A 15,369-nucleotide genomic window follows, 5' to 3' on the forward strand; every position below is an offset into this window, starting at 1 on the left:
CATGCACACACAGCTTCAGTGCAATGTCCAACAATTAACAATGTAGGATTTAGACATATGCATCATGAACCTCCAAATCCTTTATGACATAGTTACATTGCTAATACCCCATATGGAAACTGAGAACCATTATACATATTAAATTAATCCATAAAATGAGCAAAAAGTCGATCCCTCCTGTAATCCTGGGTTTATCCTAACTACCCACCCGAGCCCCCACATACTTGTTTCGAGTCCATGCAATGTTGCTATGCAACAATTACAAGAATAATTTGGGCCGTCAGTACCACAAAGTGTACCCCTAGTGTCAATGACAAAATATTATGCTTCCATAAACCTACAAATGTGAACCTTTGATTTTAAGTACTACCACGACCTTAGACCTAGTTCTGTAATCCCCTTCAGATGATCACATGGGCAGATTTGTTCAGAAAATTGTCAGGGCAGAAAAAATATTTTAAAAGCCTACTGTTAACAATTTCTTGGTAGGTGTTTAAAGTCTATTTTTTATTTTAATATTTTCTATGACCAAAGTCACAATGACAAACACAAATGAGTGTGTTTGAGTATTTCCGCTCAATACATAATATATAAAATAAATAACAATATATTTGGATTTGAATTTTTTAAAAGGATACTGATCATTTGCTGATGTGACTAAAACTTCAGCTGTTAACTAGCTCATAAGACAAGTACTCCTGGTGATGAAGTTGGTGTTCAAAAACACACAAACATACTTAGCATCTGCTCGTTTTGGAGAGAAAACCTTGAGTGGAATGTATAAAAAAAAAACAAAAAAAAACTGCTATTTTAGTTACAACCTGTACATAACCAAAAAAACCTAACTGCCTCATTATATAATTTTAGGTCTAGTCATTCTCTCCTGAATTTCTGATAGGAAACAGTCATTTGATGTAAAAGCAGTATTCATGTAGAAGTCACAAAGTTAACAACTGAATTTTTTTTGTCAGTTTAACCATTTTTATTTTTATTTCTATTATACACAATGACCTTAAGAGGAAGAGGTCTTCCAAATGCACAAGCTGAGGTAAATGTGGACAAGTGATAAATACAGAAATATAAGTATTCTTGTATTGTTGAGTTGGTCTGCCTTTATTTTCAAGTATGTGTGATGGTCCTCTGGGTCCTTTACTTTTTCCATTGCTTGTTTTCGTAGTCCCATTTGGATGAGAAGCCCTCTACTGGGTTCATTCTCATGTCCAGGATCCTCTGCAGCTCCTTCTCTTTGTACTCAGGGTCAAAGGTGTGTGGGACTGGTCCATAGACTGCAAATAGACAATAGCACAGGTCATGCCATGAGCCTGAGTAAGACTGCAAGCAAAAAATCCAACACTGATAACTGCCTTCTTCTGTTACTCTGAGCCTTTATGTGGAAAACAGGTTCAGCTGTACATCCTGCACATATTTGAATGGATACAACGGCTATTTTTCCCCATACTTACCATACTTTCTCTGCCAGAGCACAATCAGCCCAGTGAAGCTGAAGAAGAACAGCACGCCTCCAACCACAGACTTCCACTGAGATGATCCCTTGTTCATTTCAGCAAAGCTCTGGTTGAAGCTGATGCGGTACACTGACCATTGGAAACACACAAAGCTTGGTGATTAAAGTTGTAAAACTGGAAAAATTACTGAAACTAGTAAGACATTACTGCACATATTTATAGAGTATTTGCTGGGAATAAAATCAGCTTGAGCAAAAAGTGATGAGCATTAGAGCATCTCAGAAAAGCAGAGTGTAGTGTTGCAGTCCTACATGCAATCTTCTCCTCATTAGAGAGTGCTGCCCAGGAGCCCTTCTCCTTCTCCTTCAGGGACTTCTGCTCTGCACTAAGGCTCTGCACATAGCGGATATCTGGAAGGGGGTTATCCGGCCTGTCAAAGTAGGCAGGGAGAGTGTAGACCTCTACCTTAGCAACACCTGCAGGGGACAACAAAGAATGAATGCCTTAATCCGGGTCGATGTTCTTTAGAAATACCCGCCCCATATGAAATGTCATATGTATTCTAACTAAAACGTTTCTTTTCTATTAAATACTGAGAGAGAAAGCAATGCAATGACTACAGAAAGCATCTAAATGTCATCATCTGAATTTTGCTAAATATCACTTGTAGCATTCCTCAGTCTTTTGCCTCATCTTAATATTGCAATTACTAACCTCAAACTACATTGAAGATTAATTATGAATTTAAGTTTCAATAGCTAATGAAGTTTAATTAAGAACACCAAAAAAAACCATTTGTCTGGATTTGGTTGTGGATGTGCTACCGCATGAAATGAGCATGTGTGGTGTTTGGCTGTGCACTGTTAGCATGAACTAGTAATTCATATACACCCAACATTTAGTATGTCACTTAATATATTTCTACATATATTAGATATTTGAGTAGAGAGAACATGTAAACAGAATTCAAAGACCTGCTGAAAGTTAATTTACTGATGGGCTTTACTCTCCTCTATATCATATTAGTTAATGTTTTACATAGTAGATTTAGAGTTGAGAGATTAATTAATCACCTGAGCTTTTGAAAGGTCACCAGTGATTTAATTTCAAGAAAATGTCATGCTTACCTCTATGACACAAAAGTAGTAGTCAATGTACAAGACTCATAAGTAGAAACAGTGATTACATAGGACACAAACTGCATCTGCTATCATACCGCTACCCAGAAATAGAAAATACCCCATGTCATATCAGGTGATAATTACCATGCCCTCCGCGTACACAGACAGATGTGGAGATGGCACGTTTGCCAACAAGGCGAAAGGCTCTGGTGGCCAGCATTCTGGAAAAAGTCATAGTTGAGACATTAAATACTTTTCAACACATTTAAACACATCCACATATTCACTCATCTTCCCTACAACGATTTTGATGTTACAGCGGACAAATTCTAACGATACCATGAAAAATAACCTGTTTCTTCGGGAGATCATATATAACAATATATGAATAAACATTTAATTTATGCGAAGTTGCTACCTAAGGGACTATTCCTGTGTCGTGAGTATTTAAGATAGTACCCCAACATTTGACAGTCTTTAAACATTGGTATGCTTAATGTAATCAAAAACTGTGATTTACATTAATATTAGCTATTTACATGTTTGTCGATTAATAGTTGATGAGACTACACGTCTAAACCAAAAGTCTAGCGGTACACCGCAATGCTAAGCTAATGTTAACGTTAGCTGCAAACACAAGGTCATAGCGCCCCGGAAAAAATAATCAGAGAAAAAACTGTTTTTATAGGACAGTACTGTATAATTTAACATTACGCCACTGACTTAAACTGCATATCGAATAGCCTATGACATTTTTTATGTATGCGCAATGCACCTGCCTGAACAAATCTGATGCTAGACGCTAACGACAGCTAGCCGGTAAGTTAGCCCGTCCTAGCTCCGATCCGCGCTGACAAAGTCACTTCTACACAACTGCTTATTTCGGTAAAAAATGCCGTTTCATCATACATTTTAAATGTGTATAATGTCATAGTGTAGGTAAATAGTGACGTGTGGCGTACTTCTATCAGGTTAGAAAAGTGCTGTTAATTAAAAAAACACAACCTACTCTCTTCACTGCTCCGTCCACCGACGTTTCTGAAAGGAAGTATGATTGAGAATGTGAGCGGAAATACTCAAATTACGTTACCCGGAGGCAGGTCACAAGGCCGGACCGAGCGGAAGATGATCTCGTTGTGCGATATTTCCATTCTGCTTTACGGCACCACCGGTGCTACAGAAACGAGTGGAAGGTGGAAGTCAGATTAGCTCCTCTGACTAGCTTTTGTGACACCGACTAGCATAAAAAAAGACTGTTGTGACTGTAAAGCTTACATGTACAAACTAGAAGACTTAGCTTCGACAGCGTATTGCGGCAGTAAGGCGACTTGCTGAGGAAGATGTATCTACTTTCCTCCGGGCATGATAAGTAAAGATAGCTAGCGGTAGCAGGCAGCAAGTCCCTCCTCAGCGTGTAGCCAGTCAGCTACTTCGGCAGGATCTGTTTTTCCAGCGGTTCTGCAGATTGTCTTATAAACATGCCTATCCAACTGACGAGCCAGGCTTACTGTAAAATGCTTTTACACGCTGCCAAGTATCCTCACTGCGCCGTGAATGGATTGCTAGTAGCAGAAAAGACGAAGGAGAAAAAGAAAGACAGCCATAGTGATCCAGTCTTGTGTGTGGATTGTGTGCCGCTGTTTCACGGTACTTTGGCTCTGGCACCTATGCTAGAAGTAGCTTTAACACTGGTAAGTATCCGTCAAGTAAAATATACACTCGGCTGCAAGTTTACTGGATAGACTGATCTCAGATTAATGCAGTCTAATACAACAAGACAAAAGTTAACTTTATATGGGTTTCTGATTCATCCTAGTGGTCATTTGATAGTTTTAGATACTTATTGGACTCACAAGAAATAAAAATTAAGCTTTCAAAATGATGATATAGTTGAATCAACAGCTCTGTAAAGCAGTATTGATATAAACACAGAGCAGTTTTAGATTACATTAATTTTAGCTATGCACACTGACTAGTGAGTACCTCTACATATATTTTTTTTTCTTATGTTGAAAATGAATTCTGCCTGACCTCTGCTGTCCTTCTGTTCCTTCATGTTGGCTCCATGACTCCTGCTTCTGTCTCAGATCGATACTTGGTGTAAAGAAAATAATTATGTCATTGCTGGATATTATCAAGCCAATGAACGCACAAAGGATTCAAGGTACAGAAAACCAAACAGTCATTAACACCCTGGCAAACAGTCTGTTTTAAACCATGCCCCAAACCACTCCCCTGGATTCCAATGGACTAAATTATTGGTCCTCTCTCTTGCAGACCCAACCAAGTAGCAGAAAAAGTGGCTGCCAGGATTTGTGAGAACTTCAGCGAAGCAGCAATTGTTATGGTAATAGTAAAAGATTTAGGCTTGTGTGAATGCACTATACTGGTGGTTGCACATGGTTTTGTCCATTTACTTCAAGTGATATAAATACATTACTGCTGACTTTCTGATTTCCAAAGCATGTGGAACATTTGTAGTTTAACAAATATGTGAATCCCACCTTTCAGATGGACACTGGTTTTATATCAGTGTAGTATAACAATCAAGAGATTTATTATTTTTCCAGAGTACATAATGGAATCTTAAAATTAAAATTGTGTATACATATTTTGAAAGGGACAATGTGAGTCTGGTATGCTTGTGCATTGATTTGGCAGCTTCATCTGAAGTTTGGGATGCCGGTGCTTCTTACTAGTATCTGTATGCAGCAAAATTTCACCAAACAGTCTGCTGTGCATTTGAATTGTATCACTATCCCATAATAATATATTTTAAATAAAAAATGGCATATTCAATGTGATGGGTTAGATGCATAAAGCAAGTTTCTATAGAATTATATGTTAATGATGTACAGACAAAATTAATGCAATTTGCTGCCTTGATGGTGGTAGAAACACGATCTAAAATTACAAAATGTGCTTTCATAAATGGTTAGCAACATTATTAAGTACACAGGAATAGAAAGTAATTTCCCTAAAACATGCAAAACACTTGCATTCACACATCTTGTAATTGTCTCTTGTTTTTTCCCTTTCAGGTGGACAACAGCAGATTAACAATTAGCTGTTTTGAGCCCATTGTGCTTATCTATGATCATCATGAAAACAAGTGGAAAAACAGAGAAGTAACTTCGTAAGTGTCTTTGTATGTGCGAGAGCTATTTCACTGCAAGACTTGTATGGACTACGTGTACCTAAGTCAGAGCTTCTAGCACAAAATCTCCCTGTGTTCTCTCAATAACTTACAATATTTAGCTAATATGCTTTAGGTATTAATTACCAAACTGTCTTTCTTCCAGTGAATCTTTTGAGGACTGGAGCGAAGCACAGAAGATCACATCTGCTCTGTTAGAGGGCAGGTCCTACGAGAACTTGATTGACTTTGACAATCACTTGGATGATCTAAGGAACGACTGGACCAACCCTGTGATCAACAAGTCCGTCCTGGATCTGTGCTAAGACCCTCAGTCAGGAGTACCCTAGACACATACACAAATATTGCTGCCAATTCAGCATGCATGATGCTACTTACCGTGTAGCACAGGAGTACAAAAATGCTGAACATGTCATCTTTGTTCCATCATTTGTTCCCATACTGATGGGAACTTGTGGAACGCTGACCAGTTTGGCCAAAATCTCTCAAGGGCAAGCACCATATGTGCACTGCTGGCATGTGTCCACCTTTACAAGGTGATACTGAGGTGGTGGAGGCAATTATGTTTTTGAATGCAACTTAAATGCTTTTTTTTCTGCAATGGTTTGTGTTTATTCATAGTTGTGTGCATAAATTCTAGAGTATTTGATCTATTTTTTTCTCTTAAATTTTACAGCCAGTAGCCATATACAGAGATCAAGTCCTAAATTATTTTAAAAAATGTAGATGATTGTACTACTGAGATATGATATAAATATATGTTCTTTATTAACTTTTCTAGTTTGTCCTGAAACAAAATTCAGTTTAATTATAAAAACAACATAGAACATATAGGTGACATAGAATCAGAGAGACAAGAATCTTAAAAGTTTTGTCTTATCAGACTGTGTAAGTCCTTCTGTCGATGCCCCAGCAATGACAAAGGGATGATTGAAATTATATATGCTTACATTAACATTTCCTATGATGCATGTGTCCTGTTAATTGTCACTGCTGCGCTTCAGAATGTCATCCTGGATGATATACATGTTGGCATATTGGCTTCTGATTGTTGCTCTAGAAGATTTGCTGAGAAATCTACACAGAATCAGATCACAGGAATGTGTGAATCTTGTTCTATGTCGGATATATGTTTTAAGAATTAGGTAATAGAACTTATTTATACTTAATTGACCACTCTAAATCCAACTATTTAATAGGTAATGTTAAACAAGTGAAATGCATATTGAGAGGATACAGAACTGCCTTTGTATTTGAGATTAGAATTCATCAATAAGAGCTAATTACTTAAATAGTTGTGGACAGCACATTTTTTACAGAAACTTTATGAACTGAATGTACAATGAAACCAATTTTTGAAATGGTCTTTGTCAGACTCATTTTATGTAATTTAGAAAATCATTTTGCTCAATGTCTTATACCACTGCCTTGACAGTAATGTTGATAAAAGTTTGAAAACAATCACTTACCAGCTTGAAGGCTGCAGCTTTGTGGTGTAGTTTTGTATGGTGTACAAATTGCCTAACAAGGGTTTTATTAATGGCTTTGCAGCTGTATGAGTAACACATGTATCAGGGACTTATGGTACTGTTATATGCTCTTAACAGGTAGAATAACATGAAAGATAATTTCATATGTCAATGTGCATGACATAATTTATAATAAAAAAAAATGTCACTAACATGGTGAGTAGAAATACAGAAAAAGAACTATGAGGGCATTTTATTAATCCCAGAGGGAAACTGTTTTGTTACTGCAACCAAATCCCATTAAATGCACACACCTTAGACTTTATCTCCTCCAAATAAACAAGTCTACGAGTCAGATTTGGACCCTTCCTAAACCTCCCTAGCCCCTGGGAATTATGATTCACAATCCATGTTGAAATACCACGAAACATCATGAGCTTTCTTCCGTTACACATAGTTTTCTCTTAGCTGGCCTTCTAGAAATGTATTTATGTGTCATCAATTTATCACAACACCCCCTCTAACCTATCAGACTTTGTACTGAAAAGTTTCACAGGCTTCTTTCTTACTTGCTGCACTATTTTTTAATTTTCAGGTGAAAGTCCTGAACAGTTATGATGATTATTATCATGCAGTAGACTTTCTGTATATCCTGACAACAGACTTTTTTGGCTCCTATAGTAAGTTCTATCATCCACTCATGACCACAGAACTGGCCCAGAACGATTTTCAGCCACTACTTAGACTCACTGCTACCAGCCACATACAGAAATATGATTATGAAATAGGTTTCATAAGAGTGACAGTTTTTTCTATCTAATCAGGGCTCTAACAAATCATGGTTTCCGTTACTGATCAAGCTGCAGATCTGTATAAAACATCACAAACTATCTCTTCACGAAGAAGCGCCCTCCTCTTCATCACTTGGTGAATATTGCCACCTAGCGGCGCTTACCTTCAACTGATGTCACAGTCACATGACCCACTTCTACTCTCCGGGCCAGACAGAGCAAAAATTTCAGGAGTAGTCAGTATCGTCATGGGCACCCGGCCCCTAACGCGCCTGTAAACAGCCTCCAAACTACAATTTGTCTATCGATCTAGATCCCATCCGGGTGCACATGATGGGATTACATACACCGACACACTGTAATAAATTGTAAAGTTGCAAAAAACGGCACGCGGTGCTTACTTTAAGAAACCATACTTCCTGTTGATGACGCTGAGGTCCCTACCTTGTTTTCCTTGAAGGTTCGTGTAGCTTGCAGCGCGGGAACATTTTGCAGCGTGAATGTGAGGGTAAAGTTGGGGCAAACAAAATAAACAAATGGATCCTTCGGAAGTCGAGTTCCTCGCGGAGAAAGAAACGGTGAAGATAATACCAAATTTCAGTCTAGACAAGATCTATTTGATCGGGGTAAGTCAATCACTTGTATTTGTCAAGACGTTATTTTACACGGTTGGTGATAGACGATAGCGCTAAACCGTCTGCCGACGGATTGCCGTAAAGTGGGAATTCAGGTTGTCACATCCACGTTACTTCATACTTTACATGTAAAGTTACTACATTAAGCTATATGGCCACATGCTATTTACACGTAATAACAGTGTTTGAAATTATATGCTTATGCTGATGGAGATGGAAAACAATCTGTGTCCGTCTGTCTTCAGGGCGACCTGGGTCCCTTCAACCCTGGACTGCCAGTGGATGTTCCTGTGTGGCTGGCTCTCAACTTGAAACAGAGACAGAAATGTAGAATTGTTCCTCCTGAGTGGATGGATGTTGGTAAGAGTCAAAAACTCCATCCAGGTGTTTGACATGTTTTCAAATGGCTCACAGAGATGAATATCTTTAAGGTTCCAAGATCAACAGGACAGGATCATGTACATATGTATCAGCTTGTGACAGTGTTTGTTTGATTTATTCTTTACCTTACAACATGGATTTAAACATCAGTTGTGGTTCTGGCAGAGATTTGAGAGGGTAACTCTTACTGTGCCTCTCCACATTTTTAAATGCATAAACAAAATCAGCTGTCCCTAAATTAATAAAAAAAAAAAAAAATGGTATCAATGGGCACTATTTTTCCATGCATTATACAAATGATGATTTGTGGTAAAAGTTGGACTAGAGATGACTACAGTCATTCAGAATCAGATGTAGGCAATTCAATAAGATTATTTTCCTGTAGTTCCTCTAGTCAATAGACATATCAGTCATAATATCTATATTGTTATTAAAACAGTTTACTGCTCACCACCACCACCACTACTCATGTGGAGCTGGTAGCTTTACAAACATAAAGGATAGGGCTGGTATTATTCTATGTATTTCTTAGTGTAAATAAATTGCAAGATAAATACCAACCAGCGATTAGTCTAGTTGTTGGTTTTAAATAGTTTTTGTAAAATAATAGAACTCTATAGCACTAAGGAGTAAGTTACTTCGGGTTTTAGCTGCACAGGAAATACTTGTTAGTTGGATAGGTTAGTGATTTTGATTATTTTATTAAACTTATTGACAGTAACAAAAATATAGAATATTTCCAACTTTACCTTTTAAAGGTTTCAGGTAGATTTTTTGCTATTTCATCTCTCCTTGACAAGTCAAAATGGAGAGAGCCTGAAAATCTTTAGCACAACATTTATTCATTGACATATACATATTTGGTGAATGAAATTTCTGTTTGGCCCCTTTCTGCTGTTGATGCTGTTCTCCAATGTGCAGAGAAACTGGAGGACATGCGAGAGCTTGAGAGGAAGGAGGATACCTTTACACCCGTTCCCAGCCCTTACTACATGGAGCTGACCAAGCTGCTACTTAATCAGTGAGTCTTATAGATTTAAGTTATCCCCACTCAGAAATAGGTCCTACCTTCGTATTGTGCTCACGGTGTTCAAAGTAATTAAACAATTTGTGAAAATGCTCCCTTATCATCTCTGTATGTGGCATTCTGCCTTACATGATGGTTTGTGTGTTTCCATAGCGCATCAGACAATATTCCTAAAGCAGATGAGATCCGCACACTGGTCAAAGACATTTGGGACACACGTATTGCCAAACTCCGTCTGTCCGCCGACAGCTTCATCAGTCAGCAGGAGGCACATGCCAAGGTAAAACTGATCACACAGGATCATACACTGTACCTTTCACTACAATATTGACATTATTAGTTCATAGGATATTGTAATATATTACTTGATCAACAGAAAATTATTCAGCAACCAGTATCAGTTCAGTAGTTCTAGCTTCTCAAATGTGGATATTTGCTGGTTTTCTTACTGTGGTATTAAACGGAATATGTTTTGGTTTTGGACTGTTGGTCCAAAAAACAAACAATATAAAGATGTTACCTTGGGCTCTGGAAACTGGCAGTTGTCATTATTTTTAGACATGTTATAGACCTAATTAATGGATTAATCACCTAAATAATTAATCAATGATAACAAAAAAATGTTGCTTGGATTATTGGTAACATAGCTACATAGAAGTTCAAGAAAAACGTTAGCACCTTGGAAAAATTCTGAACATTCATCAGGTTCAGACAAACTTTTGAGCGCCTTGATTGTTTAATAGCCATGGTCCCGGTGTCTTGCAAAATGTTTGGCATTATCGTTTTATCCTCTCATTTTGTGGCTCTACAGCTTCCTGTTTCACTCTAATATTAAGATCCAGTAGATATGAGCGCCAGCATTCACCGCAGACATTAGAGAATGACTGTCAAATTGAATTGTTGCTTGTTGAATGCTTAAATCGTCTCCTGCCTAACTCTGCTTCATTCTCTCTATAGCTGGACAACCTAACTCTGATGGAGATCAACACCATTCGAGCGTTTCTTCTTGACTCGCTCAACTGCATGTACAAACTACGTTCCAATCTGCAGCCTGGTTCCAGTAAAGGACAATTCACGGACTATTGACCCACTAGATCAAAGCCTGCTGAACACGTTTGGATCTTGTCCCAAGAATTTGGGGCGGCTTGGATGGAAGTGTGTACTTACTGAGCAAGCTCTTCATTACTGAAAAGACAGTTTTCTCTGAATCTGAAGAAAGCTCAAGAGTTGTACTCAGCCTTTTTAAGGGATTATACTTCTCTCGAGGGAGACATATGTTCCGTACATATTTACAGAATCATTATATGCATATGCTGTTTGCAATATGTGCATACTTCATTTCATTTCATTTAGGATGCTCATAGTAGTTTAAAACAGCCACCATGCTTTTGTATGTACCAGTATGTGACAAAATAAATGTATTAGTGTGTATGTCCCTGGTATATGAGTATATACATTAAAAAAAAATTTCCCTACAATTTTATATTTTTAATCATTGTGTCTATTTGTCGTTATTATGTTTGTGTAATATTTCTTAAAAAATTTTCAAAATGTGCTAGAGGTATGGAGTTTTGTATACAGGGCCATTTAAACTCACAGTGACATGCTAATGGTAAAAGTGTTAGCAATAATCAAAACAATTCCTGTCAATTTTTTAGTTTATTTTTAAGTCCTTGTGGGGAAATTAACTTTGTATTTGATCCCTCCTAAATGTTAAGCAGCACTAAGCAGTCGTAGTGTAAAATGCATGTCTTTTGAGGTGGACAGAAAGCCACATAAATACAGCTCTAAACAACACTCACTGCGTTTTAATCCAAAACCAGTGGCAAGATATTATTGGTTGGGGTTATGATGTTTGAGTTCTAAGTCACCAGGTTTATAAAGGTCTTTGTCAGGAAAGGTCTAGGAATCGTTTCATTTTTTTTTTTTAATCATGTGAAATCGTCCACCTACTGCACCAGCACCCACAAACAGACGAAGGTTGGTATTTAACATTTTTGAAATATTTTATTTTCTTTTTTGTCTGAAATCACAGCCATATATTCATAAATACCTAATTACTACATTCAACAAAGAATATATTACATTACAATGAATTCAAACAAGTACATTTTAAAAACAGGATTTCACAGCATCTAGACATCCTCCACTGAGTAATGGGGCTATTGCATGGGCGTGCGTGGGTTGGAGACACAGGGATGCTGGGTAAATGGGGCTTACTGCACTACACCTTCATCCCCAGCTCATTGGCAGCTTCCCTCAGCATAGGTGCTCCCTCATTAACTGATAAGCTGCGCTCTTGGCTCTTTTCTGCTCTGTAAAAATGACAGACTACACTGTATCCCTCTGATCCTCTGAACTGACTCAGGCCTCATTTATGAAAAAGATCTTATGATTGAATTGTTTCTTGAAGATGCTTTTAGATGAAAGGAATTCTGTGCCCGTTCTCAACTTGCACATATTTGAAAGGAGTGAGACATACAGTAGACACTTCAATGTAAAATGTAAAGTGCCTTATCACTGATTGATGATGTGTCCATCATGTGGACTCCTAACTCATTCACATGCTCCCAAATTTTTTGAGGCACTTGTAAATCATATACTGTATGTTTGGGGTAGTTGTGCTTTAGTCTTTTTTTAATAAATTAGCTTTCTGCACATTTTACTTTGAAATACTGAAATCGCTCTTATCCCACCACCATAACTTAACATTTAAATTCATTACAACGATCTCTATGCCTCGCAGACGGCTTTCTGGGTCTCTAGTTGCACATACAACCACAAGGCTGAGGCAACATGAGTTACAGGATAGAAAGTCAGTGTAAAACTGGCAGAATCTCAGGGCAGAGCTGACGAGGAGGATGAGGGCAGACAGGCTGTAAACAGGTATGAGGCCAGGTAGATCAAACCTCTCTGATTTTATATGTACTAGGAAATGCCCTGTTTGAATCAAACTTTTGTGTGATTTCCATTCTATTTATAACATTGGCAACTTTGGATAGCAAGGGTCCTAAACAATGGGGAAACGCAGGAAGGAGATGAGTGGGGTCAAAGGTTTTCAGCAGTGGAAGATGGCCATTCTGGTTTGAATGTTTGGCTACCTAATTGCAACTCAAATTAAAATTAAGAATCCAAGATGCTACTGTTTGTTTTTCAGTTTGGCACTGTGTCCTCTCATGACTGCTGTTAAGGGCTTGATCTTGTAAGGCGTAACATTATTCAAAACGTCATATTGTTTGAGTCCAATGCTATATAATGTCATACAAAGTGAGGTGAAGGTCCAATGGTAGGATAAAGCATCAAGAACCAGTTTCATCAGCTGGCTGCTTAAGAGACTCTTCATGTCTTTACAAAATAATCAAGTAAGTCGAGTGACCCAAGTAAAAAAAAAAGAAAAAAGAAAACAACAAACAAAAAAATCCTAATTTTGACGCTGGATTTCAACTGGTTTCTGTATGAGAAACCAGTTGGTATGAGAATATCACAAGCTAACTAGTCATGCCAGCAGCAGTGAAGCTGACTGGAGGAGTTGTTGAAATGGGCATTAAAACAGACAGACAAATGTTGCTGTGAAGTAAGGGGGATGAGAGGGCAGGAGCCATGTCTCATGACCTCTGAGTAAGCTTTGCTGAGCTCAGAGGCCAGATGAGATGGCTGTGGCTGGGTCTCAGCTGCGCAGTGCCAGGAGAGAGTAAGAGGAGGAGGAGTGCATCCTGTTTTCTCTCACTCTGTTAAATGTCTCAAAATGAGCTGTTCTGGCCAGCAGCAGTACAAACACTAAAAGCAAGGCTTTCTTTTCCAACCCAAAAAGCATAAACATATAAAAATGGCAGGCTTTTTCTTTTAAAAGAACAATGATTAAAGTAATAAAAACATACAAAATTCTTTTAAGTCTTCATTTTATATACAATACAAGGCCGAAGCACCTTTTAAAATTCTTATTCTCAAATTTTCTATTTCGAAATAAAACATTTCCTTAATTCTTTCCAAAAAATGTGCATTTTCTAAGTTCTTCCCTAATTTGAACAGTTCTTTGTTGTAACACAGTACCACCAGGTAGTTCTTCAGCTTTTATTCTTAAGTGCATTTCCAGTTCAAAAGCTCATGTGGCCACTGTGATAAAATCAGTCCCAACTGGCCAGAAGCCTTCATTTGGAGATTTGGAGCTTTCAAGTCTCTTGACGGCACCCCTCCTGGGGTGGCTGCTCCCTCATTGGCAGGATTGTCTGTGTAGATGTGGCGGTGAGGGATGCAGGGACTGAACAATAGAGCAGCAGGGACTGAAGAGTATGTGAAAAGCAGGTGCATGTGTGTGTCTGTGTTGATCTTCAGGTACTCCTGCCCTATACTCGCGCTGATCTCGGGGTTGGCTACATTGGCACACGTTAGTGGCTTGTGGCGCAGTCCCTGGCTGGCCACAATCCAAAGACTGCCTGTCCTTCACTGAATGGTCCTGTCTCCCGTGCATTCGTCTATCCATTCACTCAATTCAATCATTCATTCATTCATCTTATCTGGCCCGCCATATTCTCCTCTGTGGAGCCATGTGGAACAGGCCATGAAAAATAAACTCTGGGTGTCAGTCTGAAAAGGGAGGTGGCCTGGGGGCCATCAGGTCTGCGTGTTGGGGTCACCTGGGAGGGTAGCCCTTGTAATGGCTGCCTCTCGGCCAGTGTGTCTGTGGCAGCGTCAAACACTTCCTGAAGTGCTCCAGCTCTGCTTGTAACTTCTCCCTTTCCACTGCCAGCTTCTGTCTCTGGGACATCAACTCCTACACAGCCGTAGAGCAAAGAGGGAAAATATAAGATTACCACAGAAAAAGAATCACAATGATGATGTGATTTCAGTTATATTGATACAATGGAGGGACATAAATAAAGGGGTAACCACAATGTGAGAATTAGCATTATATAGCATGACTCTTTATATTCCTGTAAGTCTTGCTGTGAATTGTATCAGATATTTTATCATTTTTCAAGAGGGAAACCCTCCAGTTCTGGGATTTTACAGGTGGCAATGATTTCACACTAGTTCACACATCAGCTCCTCCAATTAAAATGCAGTAATATTTATATGTGGTGATTTTGGAGGCTAACGATAACATTTTGTCCCAGAACTTTATCCTCATTTCAATAAACCATTATTGAAATAATTTAGCGGTTTATTATAAGTTTGGGAACATTATCCTCCTGGATTATGAAAATATCCCAAGGAAAGGTTTTGGATGTCAGAGTTTACTTGCTCCTGTATGAAGCCCTGTGCTGTATTTTCTGGCTTTTATATAAACATGCAGAGCCCTGACAACCACTTTCAAGTTATTTG

General features: G+C 38.4%; 4 protein-coding genes across 8 annotated transcripts in view; 2 read left to right on the forward strand and 2 right to left on the reverse strand.

Annotated features, from left to right (window-relative positions):
* Positions 1–958: 958 nt before the first annotated feature.
* Positions 959–3,632, reverse strand: cox4i1 (cytochrome c oxidase subunit 4I1). Its single transcript, XM_023395690.2, has 5 exons — positions 3,597–3,632; positions 2,732–2,808; positions 1,778–1,942; positions 1,464–1,595; positions 959–1,286 (listed from the first exon to the last, which is right to left on the reverse strand). Exons 2-5 carry the CDS (start codon positions 2,805–2,807, stop codon positions 1,150–1,152), a joined length of 510 nt encoding a protein of 169 aa, XP_023251458.1. The 5' UTR covers position 2,808; positions 3,597–3,632; the 3' UTR covers positions 959–1,149.
* A 132-nt stretch (positions 3,633–3,764) lies between these two features.
* Positions 3,765–7,208, forward strand: emc8 (ER membrane protein complex subunit 8). Its single transcript, XM_023395689.2, has 5 exons — positions 3,765–4,278; positions 4,675–4,751; positions 4,865–4,934; positions 5,629–5,723; positions 5,890–7,208. Exons 1-5 carry the CDS (start codon positions 4,066–4,068, stop codon positions 6,047–6,049), a joined length of 615 nt encoding a protein of 204 aa, XP_023251457.1. The 5' UTR covers positions 3,765–4,065; the 3' UTR covers positions 6,050–7,208.
* Positions 7,209–8,300: 1,092 nt separating this feature from the next.
* Positions 8,301–11,539, forward strand: gins2 (GINS complex subunit 2). The gene is made up of 5 exons (XM_023395753.2): positions 8,301–8,630; positions 8,885–8,999; positions 9,942–10,041; positions 10,201–10,327; positions 11,005–11,539. Exons 1-5 carry the CDS (start codon positions 8,541–8,543, stop codon positions 11,131–11,133), a joined length of 561 nt encoding a protein of 186 aa, XP_023251521.1. The 5' UTR covers positions 8,301–8,540; the 3' UTR covers positions 11,134–11,539.
* A 495-nt stretch (positions 11,540–12,034) lies between these two features.
* gse1b (Gse1 coiled-coil protein b) overlaps positions 12,035–15,369 on the reverse strand; it is a 168,419-nt gene continuing 165,084 nt past the window's right edge. For all 5 annotated transcript variants that reach the window (XM_087170896.1, XM_023395749.2, XM_023395750.2 and 2 more), the window contains one exon: positions 12,035–14,818. In XM_087170896.1, coding sequence (XP_087027022.1) covers positions 14,678–14,818 — 141 coding nt within the window. In that variant the 3' untranslated portion in view covers positions 12,035–14,677. The remainder of the gene's footprint in view (positions 14,819–15,369) is intronic.

Source organism: Seriola lalandi, unplaced genomic scaffold, assembly GCF_002814215.2.
Source record: "Seriola lalandi dorsalis isolate HSWRI2012SDOR001 ecotype SW California unplaced genomic scaffold, Sedor1 jcf7180002054968, whole genome shotgun sequence".
Classification (NCBI taxonomy): Eukaryota; Metazoa; Chordata; class Actinopteri; order Carangiformes; family Carangidae; genus Seriola; species Seriola lalandi.

Coding starts and splice junctions, on each gene's coding strand:
- cox4i1 (XM_023395690.2), bottom strand. CDS start 2,807: ATGCTGGCCACCAGAGCCTTTCGCCTTGTTGGCAAACGTGCCATCTCC. Junction 1,596..1,777: donor TAATGAGGAGAAGATTGCAT/GTAGGACTGCAA, acceptor TCCAATGGTCAG/TGTACCGCATCAGCTTCAAC. Junction 1,287..1,463: donor GCTCTGGCAGAGAAAGTATG/GTAAGTATGGGG, acceptor GTCTATTTGCAG/TCTATGGACCAGTCCCACAC.
- emc8 (XM_023395689.2), top strand. CDS start 4,066: ATGCCTATCCAACTGACGAGCCAGGCTTACTGTAAAATGCTTTTACAC. Junction 4,935..5,628: donor GCGAAGCAGCAATTGTTATG/GTAATAGTAAAA, acceptor TTTCCCTTTCAG/GTGGACAACAGCAGATTAAC. Junction 5,724..5,889: donor AAAAACAGAGAAGTAACTTC/GTAAGTGTCTTT, acceptor TCTTTCTTCCAG/TGAATCTTTTGAGGACTGGA.
- gins2 (XM_023395753.2), top strand. CDS start 8,541: ATGGATCCTTCGGAAGTCGAGTTCCTCGCGGAGAAAGAAACGGTGAAG. Junction 8,631..8,884: donor ACAAGATCTATTTGATCGGG/GTAAGTCAATCA, acceptor GTCTGTCTTCAG/GGCGACCTGGGTCCCTTCAA. Junction 9,000..9,941: donor TCCTGAGTGGATGGATGTTG/GTAAGAGTCAAA, acceptor TCCAATGTGCAG/AGAAACTGGAGGACATGCGA.